We start from the raw sequence: 18,304 nt of genomic DNA, 5'->3' as shown, positions 1-18,304 counted from the left end.
CTGACCTGTGTGCAATACTCACAATGGATGTAAATTACATAAATGTACATACTTGGCAGACCCAGAATATCTAAATTTCTTTCATGCATATTCATTGTGGATATTTTGAAACCAATGGGCTGAGGGTCACCATGACAAGTTTAATAAATTCTGGTTTACAGGATCAGAGAGAAAACTGGCTGTGAAGATGGATGAAATGAACGTCAGGATGTAATCCAGCACACACAGGGTCTGAATAAGATTTATCTTTCAGAGATGCCATCAAGCTTTATAAATTTTTAGTGAAGTGTTTGCAATCTCTGGCAGCACTAGATTGGAGGAGATTATATTAATTGTAATTCCTAATGTTCAACTTTACGAGGGGTGATATTTTTAGATCACCTGTCAACCAAGTTCTTTTCTTATTTTCTAGGGCTACTGCTTCAAGCAAAATTATTTTCAGAAAACAGGATTACATTATATAAGCTCTGATATTTATTAACCAATATGCTACAAGGCAATTACTTTGTTTTCTTGAGGCTCCCTGTGGCTTTCCCCATTAGGAATTCCTTGGTGTTCATGTCTGGTCTGATTAGGATGATATAACATTTGGGGAAGAATATACAACCCAACAACCCAGCACTGGAGGACAAAATTGCAAATATTTCCACAGCCACTGTATATTTCCCTGTTGTGCTAAGATAAGCAGGAATGAAAGAGAGCCAGACAGCAATGAATATAAGCATGCTGAAGGTGATGAACTTAGCCTCATTAAAGCTGTCGGGCAACTTTCTAGCTAAAAACGCTACAATGAAGCTGATAGTAGACAACAAGCCCATGTATCCCAGCATGCACCAGAATGCAACCAATGACCCTTCATTACATTCAAGGACTATCTTTCCCATCTGGGATTTCATGTTCATTTGGTAAAATGGGGGAGCCACAATCAGCCAAGTGACACAGATGAGGACCTGGACCAGACTGCAGGCTAATACTAGGATGTTGGGCAATCGTGGTCCCACCCATAACTTTAGGTTGCTGGTTGGCTTGGTGGCCTTGAAGGCTATGACCACCATGATGGTTTTGGCCAGCAGGCAAGAGATGCAGATGGCAAATGCAATGCCAAATGTCATGTGTCTCACCATGCAGGTCAGTGATGTGGGATGGCCTATGAACACTAATGAGCACCCAAAGGACAGAATGAGGGCTAATAACAGGAGGTAGCTGAGTTCACGGTTGTTTGCTTTTACAACTGGGGTGTGGCGGTTTTGGATGAAAACAACAAGGATAGCAGATGGCATCAGGGCACCAAGCCCAGAGGTAACAGCCAGAACCATACCCAAGGGTTCTTGATAGGACAGAAATTCAATGGACTTCTTCTGGCATCCATCTTGTCTCTTAGTGGGCCATTGGTCATCGGGGCACTTCATGCACTCTGTGGCATCTGCAGGAAGAAGAAATGCCAGATGTGGCTTTGAGAGAAATCAGAATGGGAGTATCATTCACCTTTAGAGATTCTTTATCTTTTCCCATTTTCTTTGTATCTAAGATCATGTTGAAATACAAGATATAATCTATGTACCCTGATTGTGGAGGCATTAATGTTTTCTGTATTATTTCTTATGAGTGTACTGATTAGAGATGTGTTTAGTTTTTGCATATCAGCTCTGGCGACCCATGGAAAACTTTATTTTTCAACGGGTCCTTTTTTTTTTGTTCAGTGATTTTCTTAAAAAATGAAAAACCCACCCCAACCCTTATAATTTAGTTTATTGCAATCCATCTACCCTCTGGACCCCCCAAAAATTGCCTACAATCTGTGGTGGTCCAGCGGGGGTCTCGGGAGAGTTCTCCTGCACCCAGGCCGTCGGCGACCCCCACTGGACCACAATGGATTGTAGGCAAGTTTTGGGGGGGTCCGAAGGGTGGGGGGCTGCAATAAACTAAATTGTAAGGGTTGGGGTGGGTTTTTTTTTTTAAATAAAGGTCCCCCCCCCCCCCACGTTAACCTGAACAACGAATTTTCCTCATAGTTCGAGGAAAATCCGTGTCGGGGTTCGGGTTACCCGAACCAGGACGAATTAGGCAATTTTGTTGAAATTGCCTAATTTGTAATAAAAGAATGCACATCTCTAGTACTGATGTTGTATTGTTTTGAATGTAACTTGCTTGTGGAGGCTTTGCTGTTTTGAATCCAACCTTCAATAGTCATTTACAAATTGAAAAAGAGTTTGTAAATCAGTAAATTATATTACACTTTGGCAAGTTAATAAAGGCTTATTGTCCAGCCTGGTGAAATCCATACAATAAAGGCTAAATGAACACATTATTCTTGATCATGAGACTTTTACCATAGCGTTTCACATAAATATGGCTTGCAATAATTCTTCCCTTACCAGTCTCATGAAAGGCAGAATACTTTCAAAGTTATGTTCTATTCACCCATCTAAAGAAACTGTTATAGTTACCTGCTGACACCCTTTGAACATTCAACAGGTAATAATTATGATTGAACCCAGCACTCTTGTCCACCCCCCTATCTGACCCTGAGCAGGCTCTGAGCCTCAGACTCATTCTCTATCTCTCCACATATTTGCAAGTCTGCTGACGTACTCTCTCATGTACCCTTCCAGGCCCCTTTACTCTAGTGGTCATTGCCACTGTGTTTCCTAGGGATGTTCTGTCTTGCATAGTTTGTGTGTCTGATGATGGACATTGCTCCATGATGGCTACCTGTGTATCCATGCACACAACTCAACACTCCCTACCAACAGATAGATAACCCCATGCATATGATAGATATAGATTGTTAGCTTCCAGGTCATCATAGGACTCTTCTTGAAAATTTCACATCATAAATTACTTAAGATCTACGAACCATTGAGGGACTTGAACTTAGGAAAACATCACCAGGGATATAAGTATGATTTTATGCTTTCAAACTCACAGAAAGATAGTATAAACCTTATTTTTCAGGCAAGCTTTAGTCGATGAATAGGGATTAATTTCCAGTTAGTAATTAAGGAATAACACCTTCCTTCAGTCTTCCTTTTACCATCAGGGTATGTAGACTTGGATTCTTTTGATAATGTTGTCTGTGCTTCTTCTAAGTTAGTGTTGCGGTCACCAGCCGCAAACCTCCACAGCCGGATTTCCTCACCCTTTGCAGCAAGACACTTGCTTCCATGCTGGCCAGGCATGCTCCATCCCGCCAACAGCTCCGCGCTCCAGTCACGTGGCAGGGAGCAGCCACCTCCTCCTCTGATGCTGCCACTGCTGTCTCCCTCGCTGGCCTAACTATGCACACACGCGTGCCTCTCTCCCCAATTTAAAGGGCCAGCAGTGGGAAAGTTCCCCATGGCCCCAACTGATGACGTCTGGCTGGAGGACTATTTAAGCCCAGTCGTGCCACTCCTTCCTTGCCTCAGCAGCAAGTCTCACTCTTAGAGAGTAGCTGGTTGTTTCTTGACTTCGTGCTCCTGATTTCTGGATCCTGTTTCCATGTTCCAGGTTCCTGTTCCAGTGCTCCTGGTCCAGTGTTCCCACTCCTATGCATCAGATTGCTTTTCTGGCTCTGACCTCGGTACGTTTTCTGGACCCTGTGTTGTCTGCTTCCTGCCTTGACCATCTGCCTGTTCATTGGATCTCATCGTCTTGCTGCCTGCCATGACCTCTGGCCTCCAACCGTACTTCTCGCCACCGGCCTTGACCTCTGGTATGTCTGACCACGCCTTGCCTTCTGACTCTGTGGGATTCTTCACTGACCGGAGACCAACACCTAAGTCCAGCCAGCCCTGGTGAACAAGGGCACAACCTGCAGGGAATGAGGGCTGGTATTGGTGAAGGTCCTGTTGGGTTTCCACACCAACAGTTTCTGCCTCCCAGTGATGAGGACCTGCAGAGGGGTTACTGCTTGCAGGTAGCACCAACCTTATCTTGGCACAGGGGTTCACCGATAAACAGTTTTCTGAGGCCATGGACCAGGTGGATATTTCCTGACTGCAGGCCATCCCGGGCCTAGCCCAAAGGATACAGCAGCATCAACAGTGCCTGTAGATGCTGGCCAGTACCATGGCAGGTACGCTAAAATAGTGCAGTGCCTCCGTCTATATCACAGATAAAGTATACAATCAGAGGTCCTATACGCAGTACTATATTCTACAAATAAATCTTTTTTATTAAACATATTCAATATAAATCATCCTCCTCTAATACATAGGAACTCCTAACTAGACGATAGTTAATAAAAACCACTCACTCATTCATTACCCCCAATCATACTTTCCGCACACATACCATTCTCTAAAAAATACCCCAACGTGATTAATATGTTGACAAATATCTTATGAACATTTCACATAATATACAACGCTCTCCCTCTCAGTATATACCACATAGAGTATTAAATGTCTATTTATATGTTCAATCACCCGACGACGATCTTGTTTCGTCCGCCGTGGCAGACTTCCTCAGGGATGTGTTCATAAACACGTTAATCCATCACGATGAAGTTGAATATTGCACCTCCCGATCACCATAATAATCACCCTAGTTCTTCTCGTAACCCTACTCCTTAAAGTGCCTTCCCACGCCTAGCAGGAACTCCATATCTAATAGCGAAGTGACCAAATACACTCCTTTCACTTCTGTCTCCGTATGTTCTGTAAAAGCTGTTGGTATTCACAATACTCCCAGTCTTCTTCAATTGTGACTTCCCTTCATCTCCTTTTGCTTAAACCAACAAGCACATCTTCTTCTTATATGCCTCTTAAAACCGACAAGTTGTCTTCTTCCAATTCGGCACGCTAAGCATACGTTTAAGCATAGCGTGCCGAATTGGAAGAAGACAACTTGTCGGTTTTAAGAGGCATATAAGAAGAAGATGTGCTTGTTGGTTTAAGCAAAAGGAGATGAAGGGAAGTCACAATTGAAGAAGACTGGGAGTATTGTGAATACCAACAGCTTTTACAGAACATACGGAGACAGAAGTGAAAGGAGTGTATTTGGTCACTTCGCTATTAGATATGGAGTTCCTGCTAGGCGTGGGAAGGCACTTTAAGGAGTAGGGTTACGAGAAGAACTAGGGTGATTATTATGGTGATCGGGAGGTGCAATATTCAACTTCATCGTGATGGATTAACGTGTTTATGAACACATCCCTGAGGAAGTCTGCCACGGCGGACGAAACAAGATCGTCGTCGGGTGATTGAACATATAAATAGACATTTAATACTCTATGTGGTATATACTGAGAGGGAGAGCGTTGTATATTATGTGAAATGTTCATAAGATATTTGTCAACATATTAATCACGTTGGGGTATTTTTTAGAGAATGGTATGTGTGCGGAAAGTATGATTGGGGGTAATGAATGAGTGAGTGGTTTTTATTAACTATCGTCTAGTTAGGAGTTCCTATGTATTAGAGGAGGATGATTTATATTGAATATGTTTAATAAAAAAGATTTATTTGTAGAATATAGTACTGCGTATAGGGCCAGTACCATGGAGCATCTTGCAGCTCAATTGGACACTACCACCTGGTTCTTCTTCTCTGGCTCCTCTCGCTCCTCCAGCTGCGAATATGACACTCCATCTGCCGGCCCCTCCTTGGTATGATGGAGATCACAAACAGTACCAGGGTTTTCTTAATCTATGCTTTATGCATTTCTCCTTCCAGCCAGCCCAATTCCCCAGTGACACGATCAAGACTACTTTTATCCTCTCTCTGCTGGATGGAAAGGTCTTGGCCTCTCCTCTGTGGGAGTGAGGAGACCCATTGTTGCAGGATCTGCAATGCTTTATGCAGACCTTCAAACAGGTCTTTGATGAGCCTGGACACCTAACCACTGCAGATTTTGACATATTCCATCTACGGCAGGGCTCAAGGACCCTAGTGCAATATGCCATAGAATTCCGCACACTGGCTACAGAGCTGGGCTGGTGGGAGGATAGCCTCTGAAGCATCTTCATGGAGGGCCTATCCCTCAGGTCAAAGAAGAACTCACAGCTCGGGAACTCCCAGAAGACCTGGATGCCCTTATTGACCTTGTGGGGAGAATCGACCATCGACTTCAGCAATGGCTCCGGGAATCCCAAGTGCCCCACCAACCGGTAAACATTACACCTTCCTTCTCATGTCCCCTGATGCAGAACTCTCCCCCAGAATCTGGTCTGCCTCACTTAGAAGAACCCAAGCATTTGGGCTGAAGCTGTCTTATGCCTGAGGTGAGACAGTGGAGGTGCACATTGGGGCTCTGCCTTTACTGTGTTGGGAAAGGTCACCTCCTAGCACAGTGCTCCAAGAGGAAGGGAAACTACCCATCCTTGGTGTCAGTGGGGAAGATGACCCTAGGCTGTGCCACTCCTGCTTCCCAATGTACAATTCCCGTATCCATCATTCTGTCACAACACACCTTTCCTACCCTGGTGCTAATTCACTTCGGCACCGGAGGGAACTTCATCCTGAAGGATTTAGTTACTCAGCTATCCCAACTAACGCTACCTAGGACTCTACTCCCCTTGAGGTCTCTTCCATACTCGGCAACCCTCTCCCTGGACGGATCACACAAATCACTGCACCGGTGTTTCTACATACCGGCGTCTTAAACAAAATGATCATCAGCTTCCGTGTCCTTGAAAAATCTGTGCACATTATTGTTCTGGGGCTTCCATGGCTTCAGCTACACTCTCCCAGTATCGATTGGGGAACTCTGCAGCTAACTTCTTGGGGGTCCCACTGCCAGTCTGCTTGTCTTCTCCCAATTCAATGACCCTCACTCCCTCTGGCCATGGTCTCATAGAAACATAGATATGACGGCAGAAAAAGACCAATCGGCCCATCTCCTCTACCCAGCAAGCTTCCACACTTGTTTTCCCATACTTATCTGTATCATCAACCACCAAGTTCAGGGCCCTTGTTAGTAACTGTTTGATTCAAATTTCCTGCCATCCCCTGTCACTGATGCAGAGAGTAATGTTGGCGTTGCAAAAAAGGTGAGCATAAGGCTTAATGGTTAAGGATAGTAACCGCCACATCAAGCAAGTTACTCCGATGCTTGTTTACCCAGACTGCACAGATCAATGCCTTGTTGGATGTTGACTGAATTTAAATCCTATTTTCCACTTTTCCCCTTGCCATTGAAGCAGAGAGCAATGTTGGAGTTGCATTAACTGTGCAAAGGATTATTGAGTAAGGGTAGTATTACCAGGTATAGTAATCCACTCCCATGCCTCTTCTCTTCATTCCCATCCACTAGCCTTTATGGATCCACAGTGTTTATCCCATGCCCCTTTGAAATCCTTCACAGTTTTAGTCTTTACCACTTCCTCCGGAAGGGCATTCCAGGCATCCACCACGCTTTCCGTGAAGAAATACTTTCTTACATTGGTTCTGAGTCTTCCTCACTGGAGCTTCAAATCGTGGCCCCTAGTTCTACTGATTTTTTTTCCAGCATAAAAGGTTTGTTGTTGATCATGGATCATTAAAACCTTTCAAGTATCTGAAAGTCTGTATCATATCATCCCTGCTCCTCTTCTCCTCCAGGGTGTACATATTTAGGTTCTTTAATCTCTCCTCATAAGTTAATTTATGTAGACCATCCACATTTTTGGTCGCCCATCTCTGGACCGCCTCCATCCTGTCTCTGTCCCTTTGGAGATACGGTCTCCAGAACTGAAGACAGTACTCCAGGTGAGGCCTAACCATGGCCCTGTACAAGGGGATCATCACTTCCTTTCTCTTACTAGATATTCCTCTCTCTATGCAGCCCAGCATTCTTCTGGCTTTAGCTATTGCCTTGTCACATTGTTTCGCCGACTTCAGATTGTTAGACACTATCAGCCCAAGGTCTCTCTCCTGCTCCATGCACATCAGCCCTTCACCCCCCATCAAATACAGTTTTTTTGGATTTCCACACCCCATATACATGACTCTGCATTTTTTGGCATTGAATCTCAGCTGTCATATTGTCGACCACTCTTCCAGTTTCCTTAAATCCCATCTCATTCTCTCCACTCCTTCCGGCGTGTCCACTCTGTTGAAGATCTTAGTATCATCCTCATAAAGACAAACCTTACCTTCTATCCCGTCCACAATGTCGCTCACAAAGATATTGAACAGGACCAGTCCCAACACTGATCCTTGCGGCACTCCTCTTAACACCACTCTCTCTTCAGAGTAAGTTCCATTTACCATCACACATTGTCTTCTGTCCATCAACCAGTTTGCAATCCAGGCCACCACCTTGACACTCACTCCTAAGCTTCTCATTTTATTCACAAGCCTCCTGTGCGGGGCCGTATCAAAAGCTTTGCTGAAATCCAAGTAGATGACATCGAGCACTCTTCCTTGATCTAATTCCCTAGTCACCCAGTCAAAAAAGTCAATCAGACTCTGGTCCAGCAATTCTTCCGACTGTAGATAGTTCACTATTCTTTCTTTCAGCAGTGTCTCAATTACTTTTCCCACCACCGAGGTGAGGCTAACTGGCCTGTAGTTTCCAGCCTCCTCTCTGCTCCCACTCTTGTGAAGCGGGACCACCACCGCTCTTCTCCAATCATTCAGCACCACTCTTGTTTCCAGGGATCTATTGAACAGGTCACGTAGTGGACCTGCCAGCACATCTGAGCTCCTTCAGTATCCTGGGATGAACCTCATCAGGCCCCATGGCTTTGTCCACTTTTAGTTTTCCCAGCTCTTCCCATACATTCTCTTCTGTAAATGGAGTTACATCTACTCCACTCCCCTCCAGTTTCTTGTTAACTAGGGACGGTCCTTCTCCAGGGTCCTTTTGTGAACACCGAACTGAAGTATTCGTTTAATATTTCTGCCATTTCTTTGTCTCTTTCCACACATTGATCCTTTCATACTTTCAATTTCACTACACCACTTTGAACTTTTCTCCTTTCTCTGATGCATCTGCTGCACATTGCTAAACGCCAAAACATGCTTTATGACGCTTACCCAGGGATACAACACCACTTAGATTTTTGCCATCCTGATTACTTTCTTCGTCTCCCTCAGTTCCACCAGATATTCTTCCTTGCGCTCCTCCCTTTGGGATCCTTTATATTTCTTGAATGCTGTTCTTTTAGCTTTTATTTTGTCAGCCAACTCCTTTGAGAACCAGATAGAAAAGTAAAGAAAAGCAAAAGAAGAATGAAACCTAACATATAGATCAGTTGCCTTGGTAATTGCTCCTTTTAGTTTGGTCCATTATTGTTCCACATCTCTCTTGTTCTCCCAGCCTTCTAGTCCAGGTACTTCCCCATTTCATCAAATTCCGTATTTTTGAACTGCAAAACTTGGGTCTTCATGCTTCTTCTCCATATCCTATTTGTGATATGAAACCATACCATTTGATAATCACTGGTGATGAGGTGGGCACCCACCTGGATATCAGAGACATTACCTCCATTAGTGAGCACTAAATTGAGTATAGCTCCCTCCCTCATGGGTTCCATTACCATTTGTTTGAACAGAGCCCCTTTCAGGGCATCCACTATCTCTCTACTATTATTTGATTCTGCAGAAGGGATTCTCCAGTCTCTATCCAGCAGATTAAAATCACCAACAATCACCACTTCTCCCTTCTTTCCCATCTTTTGGATGTCTTCAACCAGATCTCTGTCAAGCTCTTCCATTTGATTTGGAGGCCTGTAAACCACTCCAATAAAAATGGATGCCCCATCATCTTTTTTTAGGTCGGCCCATAGTGCTTCTTCTTTGCCCCATCTTCCTTGCAGCTCAGATGCTTGGATATTGTTTCTGACATAAAGAGCCACTCCTCCCCCTTTCCTGTCCTCTCTGTCCTTCCTTAACAAGTTATAGCTCGGTATTGCCGTATCCCAATCATGAGATTCCGTGAACCACGTCTCCGTGACAGCAACAATGTCCAAGTCCGCCTCTACCATTAGGGCTTGCAGATCTGGGATTTTATTGCCCAAACTATGAGCATTTGTGCTCATAGCTTTCCAGCTTTTCTCTTCAGGTTACTGCTTTCTTGGACTCCTTTTGTGACTTATTTAGTTGAGTTTTGTTCCACTTCACCCTTTTCCATTGCATTTGTATTTCGTGGGTGACATTCTAATTTCTTACTGCCACCCCCGGCATCTACTTTAAATGCCTTATGACTTAGGATTTGAATTTATCTCTTTGGATCCTTTTTCCTGCTACAGACAAATGTAAGCCATCTTTGACAAAGAGCTTTTTACTGTTCCATACACGGCCCCAGCCCCCAATAAATCCAAAACTTTGATCATTACACCAGGATGTAGTGTATTTGGATTTTCAGAAGGTGTTTGACAAAGTCCCTCATGAGAGGCTTCTTCGAAAACTAAAAAGTCATGGGATAGGAGGCAATGTCCTTTCGTGGATTACAAACTGGTTAAAAGACAGGAAACAGAGAGTAGGATTAAATGGTCAATTTTCTCAGTGGAAAAGAGTAAACAGTGGAGTGCCTCAGGGATCTGTACTTGGACCGGTGCTTTTCAATATATATATAAATGATCTGGAAAGGAATACGACGAGTGAGGTTATCAAATTTGCGGATGATACAAAATTATTCAGAGTAGTTAAATCACAAGCAGACTGTGATACATTACAGGAGGACCTTGCAAGACTGGAAGATTGGTCATCCAAATTGCAGATGAAATTTAATGTGGAGAAGTGCAAGGTGTTGCATATAGGGAAAAATAACCCTTGCTGTAGTTACACGATGTTAGTTTCCATATTAGGAGCTACCACCCAGGAAAAAGATCTAGGCATCATAGTGGATAATACTTTAAAATCGTAGGCTCAGTGTGCTGCAGCAGTCAAAAAAGCAAATAGAATGTTAAGAATTATTAGGAAGGGAATGGTTAATAGAACGGAAAATGTCATAATGCCTCTGTATCGCTCCATGGTGAGACCGCACCTTGAATACTGTGTACAATTCTGGTCGCCGCATCTCAAAAAAGATATAGTTACGATGGAGAAGGTACAGAGAAGGGCAACCAAAATGATAAAGGGGATGGAACAGCTCCCCTATGAAGAAAAGCTGAAGAGGTTAGGGCTGTTCAGCTTGGAGAAGAGACGGCTGAGGGGGGATATGATAGAGGTCTTTAAGATCAAGAGAGATCTTGAACGAGTAGATGTGACTCGGTTATTTACACTTTCAAATAATAGAAGGACTAGGGGGCATTCCATGAAGTTAGCAAGTAGCACATTTAAGACTAATCGGAGAAAATTCTTTTTCACTCAACGCACAATAAAGCTCTGGAATTTGTTGCCAGACGATGTGGTTAGTGCAGTTAGTGTAGCTGGGTTCAAAAAAGGTTTGGATAAGTTCTTGGAGGAGAAGTCCATTAATGGCTATTAATCAATTTTACTTAGGGAATAGCCACTGCTTTTAATTGCATCAGTAGCATGGGTTCTTCTTAGTGTTTGGGTAATTGCCAGGTTCTTGTGGCCTGGTTTTAGCCTCTGTTGGAAACAGGATGCTGGGCTTGATGGACCCTTGGTCTGACCCAGCATGGCAATTTCTTATGTTCTTGTGATTTGAGCCATACATTGAAGATACGGCTTAGTCTCTCCTTCTCTTTCCATGAACAGGTAACACTTCTGAAAAGGCAATGGTTGTCGTCATGTGACTAATCTGCTTCGCTAGAGACTGGAAATCTCTCTGTACCTCTTGGATGCTGTTTCTAGCAAGATCCCCCAGTACTCAAAGTTTGAGGACTTGTTATCGAAGAAAATGGCTAAGACACTTCCGGAACACCAACCATTTGATTGTGCTATCAACCTCCTGCCAGGTACCATGCCACCCCGGAGACCAAGGCCATGTTACAGTATATTCATATTCAGGAGAACCTGGAGAGAGGTTTCATCCGGGCTTCCCTCTCTCTAGCAGGAGTCAGGTTCTTCTTTGTTGCCAAGAGGAATGGTACACTCAGGGCTTGCATCAACTATTGGGGCATGAATACCATAACTAAAGGGGACCGGTATCTTTTTTCCCCTTATTCCAGAGCTCCTGGACTGACTGCAGGGAGCCAAGATCTTTACTAAGCTGGACTTCTAGGGGGTGATGGGTGACAAGTGGAAGACCGCATTCAACACAACAGACGGCCACTATGAATACCTAGTCATGCCATTTAGTCTGTGTAATGTCCCCACAGTTTTCTAGCTGTTGCGCCCATCTGTTGTAGGTGGCTGTGACCTTTGCTGCTCACCTCCTTTCTATATGCATCTCCGAGTCTGGGGAGAATGGTGGCCTCCGCTTCCACACTCCGACCCTCATGGCGTGCCTGGGATGGTGTGGACGCTCCTGGCAGCCATCTTAAATCTGGGTTCACCTAAGTCATGTGCATGCGCGACTGCCCTCTTCTTAGTCATGTCATGGCGGGAACCTCGGGGGCATCCAAACCGCATGATGTCATCTGCTTACCATACTTTAACTCAGCTGAACTCTTGCTATACGAGTTAGCAAGGCTATACGAGTTAGCAAGGCTATTTCTGCCACGTTGGGACTTCGTCTCTCTGAGAGTCCTAGGTACCCGCTCCTCGGGGGCCTTGCCGCACTCAGGGCTATCCGCTCCTCAGAGAGCCATTTCTCTCTCACTCATTCCAGTGAGTCCTGCATCATTCCTGGACGACCCTCGCTGTTCCTTAACTGGATCTCCTCGGTGCCTGATCTTCCATCTACGTCTACAGTATCTGTATGAGTACAGAACCTGCTCTACTACCTTTGTGGCACGAATTCTCGGGTTACTCCGCTTGTGGGCCACACCCGGATCCCCTCTGTCTTGTGCACGCCACTGGCTTCCGGCCTGCCCCACACTGCGGACCACTACTGGAGGTGCCAGCACAAGCTACGCCTAGAGAAGGTATTCACCGGACCACTCTGCACTGCAGACTACTATCTGGATTGAATCCATTGATCCACTCCTTGGATCACCATAGGCGGTATAATAGTTATTCCTCTGTTGTCCATTACTGCTGAGACTTTGCCTGTTGTGGTAAGGCCCACAGGGCTCCTCCCTGTGGGCGTAGTCTCCACTCTCCACTACCCAAGGGTCCACTTCTTGTTCAAAGACACACCGAACATAACAGTAGTCTTCAGGGACCTGTTACACACAAGTGTCCTAGTATACCTTGATGACATCCTCATCTACTCTAAGGATCTCCACTCTCATCGGCAGGCATGTACTCCAGCGATTGCAGATCCATAAACTGTACACCAAATTTGAGAAATGTCTGTTTGAGTGCGAATCGCTCCCCTTCCTGGGATATATTATTTCCTGTACTGGATTACACATGGACTCAGAGAAGGCCTCTTGTATCCAAAGGTGGCCCCAACCATCAGGCCTTCAGGCCCTGCAATGATTCCTGGTATTCACGAACTTTTATAGACATTTAATTCCACGGTACTCCCAACTTGTCGCACCACTCACCAATCTCACTAAGGTGGTGATCAATTCCAAGAAGTGGCCTCCTGAAGCAGTTACAGCATTCAATAATTTGAAGCAAGCCTTCTTTCAAGACACTTGCTTCCGTCATCCGGATTCCTCATGTCCACTTATCATGGAGGTGGATGCCTCCTCCAAAGTGGTGGGCTGTGGTGCAGAGTCAACATTCTGACAAGGGAACCCTACGTCCCTGCTTCTTCTTCTCCAGGAAGTTCTCCCCGCAGAAAGGAATGATGTCATTGGTGATAAAGAACTGCTAGCCATCAAGCTGGCTTTTGAAGAGTGGCATCAGTGGTTGGAGGGCACACAGCATACTATTATGGTATACACTAAATCACAAAAACCTAGAGTACCTTCGCCTCACCCAGCACCTGAACACCCGCCAGGCCCGCTGGTCCTTATTCTTCGCCCGCTTCAATTTCGTACTATGCTACTGGCTGGCTTCCAAGAACACCCGGGCAGACGCACTCTCACGAGCATTTGAGACAGGATACAATTGATTCCCCAGGCTACATCATTGACCCAGCTTGGGCACATCTGACCATGGCCCTGCTGGCTCCTCCTGGGAAGACAGTAGTTCCCCTGCCACACTGCCAGAATATATTGGTGTGGGCCCATGACTCATGCATCGCGGGTCATCCAGGAAGGCTGCATGTGGAAAAGGACATCAGGGCATTCATGGACTTGTGTCCTATCTGTGCCCAACAAAAGCCCTTGATAGGATGACCTTGGTGGCTGTTACAGCCGCTGCTGGTCCCCAAAGAACCCTGGACCCAACTGTCCACCGATTATGTGTTGGACCTTCCCCACTCAAGTGGCTGCCATGTCATTTGGGTCATCATAGACTGATTCTCAAAAATGACCCATTTCACTGCTCTCCCTAGCCTACCCTCAGCTCCTGAACTGGTGAAGCTCTTTATCACTCACATTTTTCACCTGCACAGACTTTCACTTCATTTTGTCTCTGATCGAGGGGTTCAATTTACTACCAAATTCTGATGCTCATTTTGCTGCAGGCTTAACATTCAGTTGGACTTCACTACTGCCTATCACCCTCAGGCAGTAGTGGCCAAGTGGAGCAAACTAACCACACCTTGAAGACCTTCCTCCACTCCTTTGTGAGTGACTGCCAAGATGACTGGGCCTCCCTTGGGCTGAATTTTCACAATAGTTGCATATCAACTCAGCCACAGGGTCTTCTCCATTTCTTATAGTGTATGGGAAAAAGTCTGCACCACCACTTCCTATACTGCTCTCAGTACCTTCCCCAGCACCTTAGTTGACTGCCCAAGTACTCAAGGAACTTTGGATTTGAACCAAAAATATGATTCAACCCAGGGGACAGGGTCTGGCTCAGCACTCGCCACATCAGACTCAGGGTGCCGTCCATGAGACTGGCTCCCTGCTATATTGGAGTGAAGGAGTAGCCTAGTGGTTAGAGCAGTGGGCTATGAACCAGGAGACCAGGGTTCATGTCTCACTGTCACTCCATTGCCTCAGGTACAAACTTCACCTATCATACCTGAATGTAATCTGGACATAAAAGTCATGGATGTGAGGCGATGCCATAAGAGATGGGAATACCTGATTTCCTCTGAGGGCTTTGGGCCCAAAGAGAACACCTAGGAACCTGCTTAGACAAAGACCTGCTCAGACACTTGCACAGAGAAGGGGGTGTAGAGGTCGCCTGCTGCAAACCTCCGTCGCTGGCTTCCCTCACCTTTTGCAGCAAGACACTTGCTCCTGTGCTGGCCAGGCACTCTCCATCCCGCTGACAGCTCCATGCTCTAGATGTGCAAAAGGGAGATGCCGCCAGTGCCCTCTCCCTTGCTGGCACTCCTGGGCACATGCCTCTCTCCCCAATTTAAAGGGCCAGCAGCAGGAAAGCTCCCCAACTGATGATGTCTGTCTGGGGGACTATTTAAGCCCAATTGTGCCGCTCCTTCCTTGCCTCAGCAACAGGTCCCACTCTTAGAGAGGATGCTGGTTGTTTCCTGACTCCTGGATTCTGTTTCCAAATTACTGGTTCCTTGGTGGGTCTCCACAGAGACCCAACAAGTTTCCACCTCCTGATGACGAGGACCTGCTGGGGATTACCACCTGCAGGTAGTGCCAACCTCGTCTCAGCACAAGGGTCCACCGACCAACAGCTATGGTTTCAATTAAGTTTGTCTTTTCACTTATTGATATCAATTGGAAGATATATTTCATTTTAATTATGTATGTTTCTTGAACCGTGCCAAGAATAAATAAAACACAAGGCAATTCTTCACTAGGAAATCTACTTTTTAAGATTTTAATATATATGCTGGTATTTGATTGTCTATGAACATTTGCTCAGAACTGTAGCTGCATACCCTGTAATGCTTTTGTCCACTATACTGACCTAGAAGGAATCATTGAATCCTCTAATAGAGATGTGAATCGTGTCCTCGATCGTCTTAACGATCGATTTCGGCTGGGAGGGGGAGGGAATCGTATTGTTGCCGTTTGGGTGTGTAAACTATCGTGAAAATTGTTAAAATTGTGAGCCGACACACTAAAACCCACCCCCGACCCTTTAAATTAAATCCCCCACCCTCCCAAACCCCCCCCAAATGCTTTAAATAACCTGGGGATCCAGCGGTGGTCCAGAACGGCGGCGGTCCAGAACGGCCCCCTCAATTGAATCCTGTTGTCTTCAGCCGGAACCCCCGCTGAACGACCTCCTGCAGTCGATCTCCTGCCGGCGCCATTTTCCGTACGGAAAACGATTCGCGGCAAGAAATCGCTTCCTGAACCCCGCTGGACTCCCAGGAACTTTTGGCCAGCTTGGGGGGGCCTCCTGACCCCCACAAGACTTGCCAAAAGTCCAGCGGGGGTCCGGAACGACCTCCTGCGTCGAATCGTTTTTGTCTATGGCCGCCGCCATTTTGCGGCGGCCATTTTGCAAAATGGCGCCGGCTGAAGACAACAGGATTCAATTGAGGGGGCCGTTCCGGACCGCCGCCGTTCTGGACCACCGCTGGATCCCCAGGTTATTTAAAGCATTTGGGGGGGGGGGTTTGGGAGGGTGGGGGATTTAATTTAAAGGGTCGGGGGTGGGTTTTAGGGGGTTTTAGTGTGCCGGTTTTCCTGCCCTCCCCTTCCCCCGATTTACGATTTTTTAACGATAAATCGGGGGAATTGGTATTGTATCGTGGCCCTAACGATTTTTGACGATTTAAAATATATCGGACGATATTTTAAATCGTCAAAAAACGATTCACATCCCTATCCTCTAATACCAACCCCCCAATGTACAAAGTATGCTCACTACTGAGTGGACTTCATAGCACTCACCGGTTTGGTTACTAAACTCTTCTTTGGAGCAGGGGATGCAGTCAAAGCAGCAGGCAGGTTGCCCTTCCAGAATGGCCTTCTGGAACCCAGGACCACAGCTCTCACTGCAGATAGAGACAGGAGCCTTAACAGAGACAAATGTGGAGGGGGACAGAGCAAATTTATCTATTAATAATGTACCAAGAGTCTATTTCAGGCAAGAGAGGTGCATAAGGTAAGACACACTGGGAAAGGTTAAAAAAAATGAATACTGGTAAAGAGATCTGAGGGGATGGAAGCAGCAGAGAAAAGGACTACTAAAATGATAAACTCTACAAAGAGGGGCTTAAGACATGCAAAATGGATGTGCTGGAGGAAAGAGGGCTTATGCTAGAAACATCAAATATTTGTCAGGTTTCAATAGTACAGGATGGTGAAATGTTGCATAGAAAAAGAGCTTCAAGATTAATCTCCCTCCTTTGTGTGTGGCAACCCTCCCGCTTTCCATGGCTGAGTATGACAATTAAATCTTTTCGGATGTTTCAGCTTGAGTACCACTGAATGTTTCACACAAGGATGGGCAGTAAAGAGGAAAACTCTCCTTCCAGTTGGGGCAACTATCCAGCACTAAAGTATGAAAACCCACCCTAACGTCCCTCAGGGGTAGAGGGGGAAGGCAGAGGTTTAATAAGAAGTAATCAGATGATAACACAAGTATTGTAGGGTAGATTTTCAAAGACGCGTGTCTGTCCATCTGCGTGTGGTTCCCGGCACGTGCACGCATCGCTGTGCACATATTATAAAATAGGATTCCCGCGCACACATGCGCACCAGATTTTTATATCGGCGCACTCATGTGCAGGGGGGTCGCAGCTCACGTGTGCAAGGGGGGGTGATTTTAGTTAAAAATGTGTGGCAACATGATCAGGCCTACACCAGTTGCCTCCCAGTCCTTCCAATTAAGGAGCAGACTGGGAGGGATCTTTCCTTACCCCCTACCTTACCTTCCTCTCTCTTCCCCTCCCCTCCCCAACCCCTAAACCTATCCTAACTAACCTCTTTAATTTTTATTTTTGAACTTAGCTGCTCCTTCGAGCAACAGGAGGTTTTGAGCTCCAGCCGGCTCCCAGTGCAGGCTTCCCCGGGACAGGGCCTAATGGTTCCTGTCCCGGTCAATCTCCACTCCATCCCGCCCCCGACCTGCCTGTTTTACAAAGCCTGGCACTTCTGCACATATCAAGCTGTTGCAGGGGGGCCCAGCCATGCGCGTACTTCCCATTATTTGCGCTTGCCAGACTTTTAAAGTTTGTCCTTGTCTGAATTTTTCTTTTTTCAACAAACAATACATTTTTCTAATCATATTTTCAAACAATACATTTTTCTAATCTAATCAATCGTCGGCCTCTATGACATAGTGAGGGCAAAGGTAGCGCCGGCGCCATTTTGAATACTGGCAATACGGCCTGAGTGCTGGAGGTCGCTCCCGGACCCCCGCTGGACTTTTGGCAAGTCTTGTGGGGGTCAGGAGGCCCCCCAAGCTGGCCAAAAGTCCCTGGTGGTCCAGCGGGGGTCCGGGAACGA

The 18,304-nt window shown here is 45.9% G+C and overlaps 1 protein-coding gene across 1 annotated transcript in view; it reads right to left on the bottom strand.

Annotated features, from left to right (window-relative positions):
• Positions 1-500: 500 nt before the first annotated feature.
• LOC115081152 (vomeronasal type-2 receptor 26-like) overlaps positions 501-18,304 on the bottom strand; it is a 56,589-nt gene continuing 38,785 nt past the window's right edge. Inside the window, exons 2-3 of the mRNA XM_029585658.1 lie at positions 16,745-16,868; positions 501-1,423 (exon numbers count right to left, since the gene is read on the bottom strand). Of these exons, the coding sequence (XP_029441518.1) occupies positions 501-1,423; positions 16,745-16,868 (1,047 nt within the window). The remainder of the gene's footprint in view (positions 1,424-16,744; positions 16,869-18,304) is intronic.

The sequence above is a fragment of the Rhinatrema bivittatum genome, chromosome 19 (assembly GCF_901001135.1).
Source record: "Rhinatrema bivittatum chromosome 19, aRhiBiv1.1, whole genome shotgun sequence".
Taxonomy (NCBI): Eukaryota; Metazoa; Chordata; class Amphibia; order Gymnophiona; family Rhinatrematidae; genus Rhinatrema; species Rhinatrema bivittatum.
The sequence above is the reverse complement of the archived record's forward strand: the minus strand, read 5'-3'. Positions and strand labels throughout refer to the sequence as shown.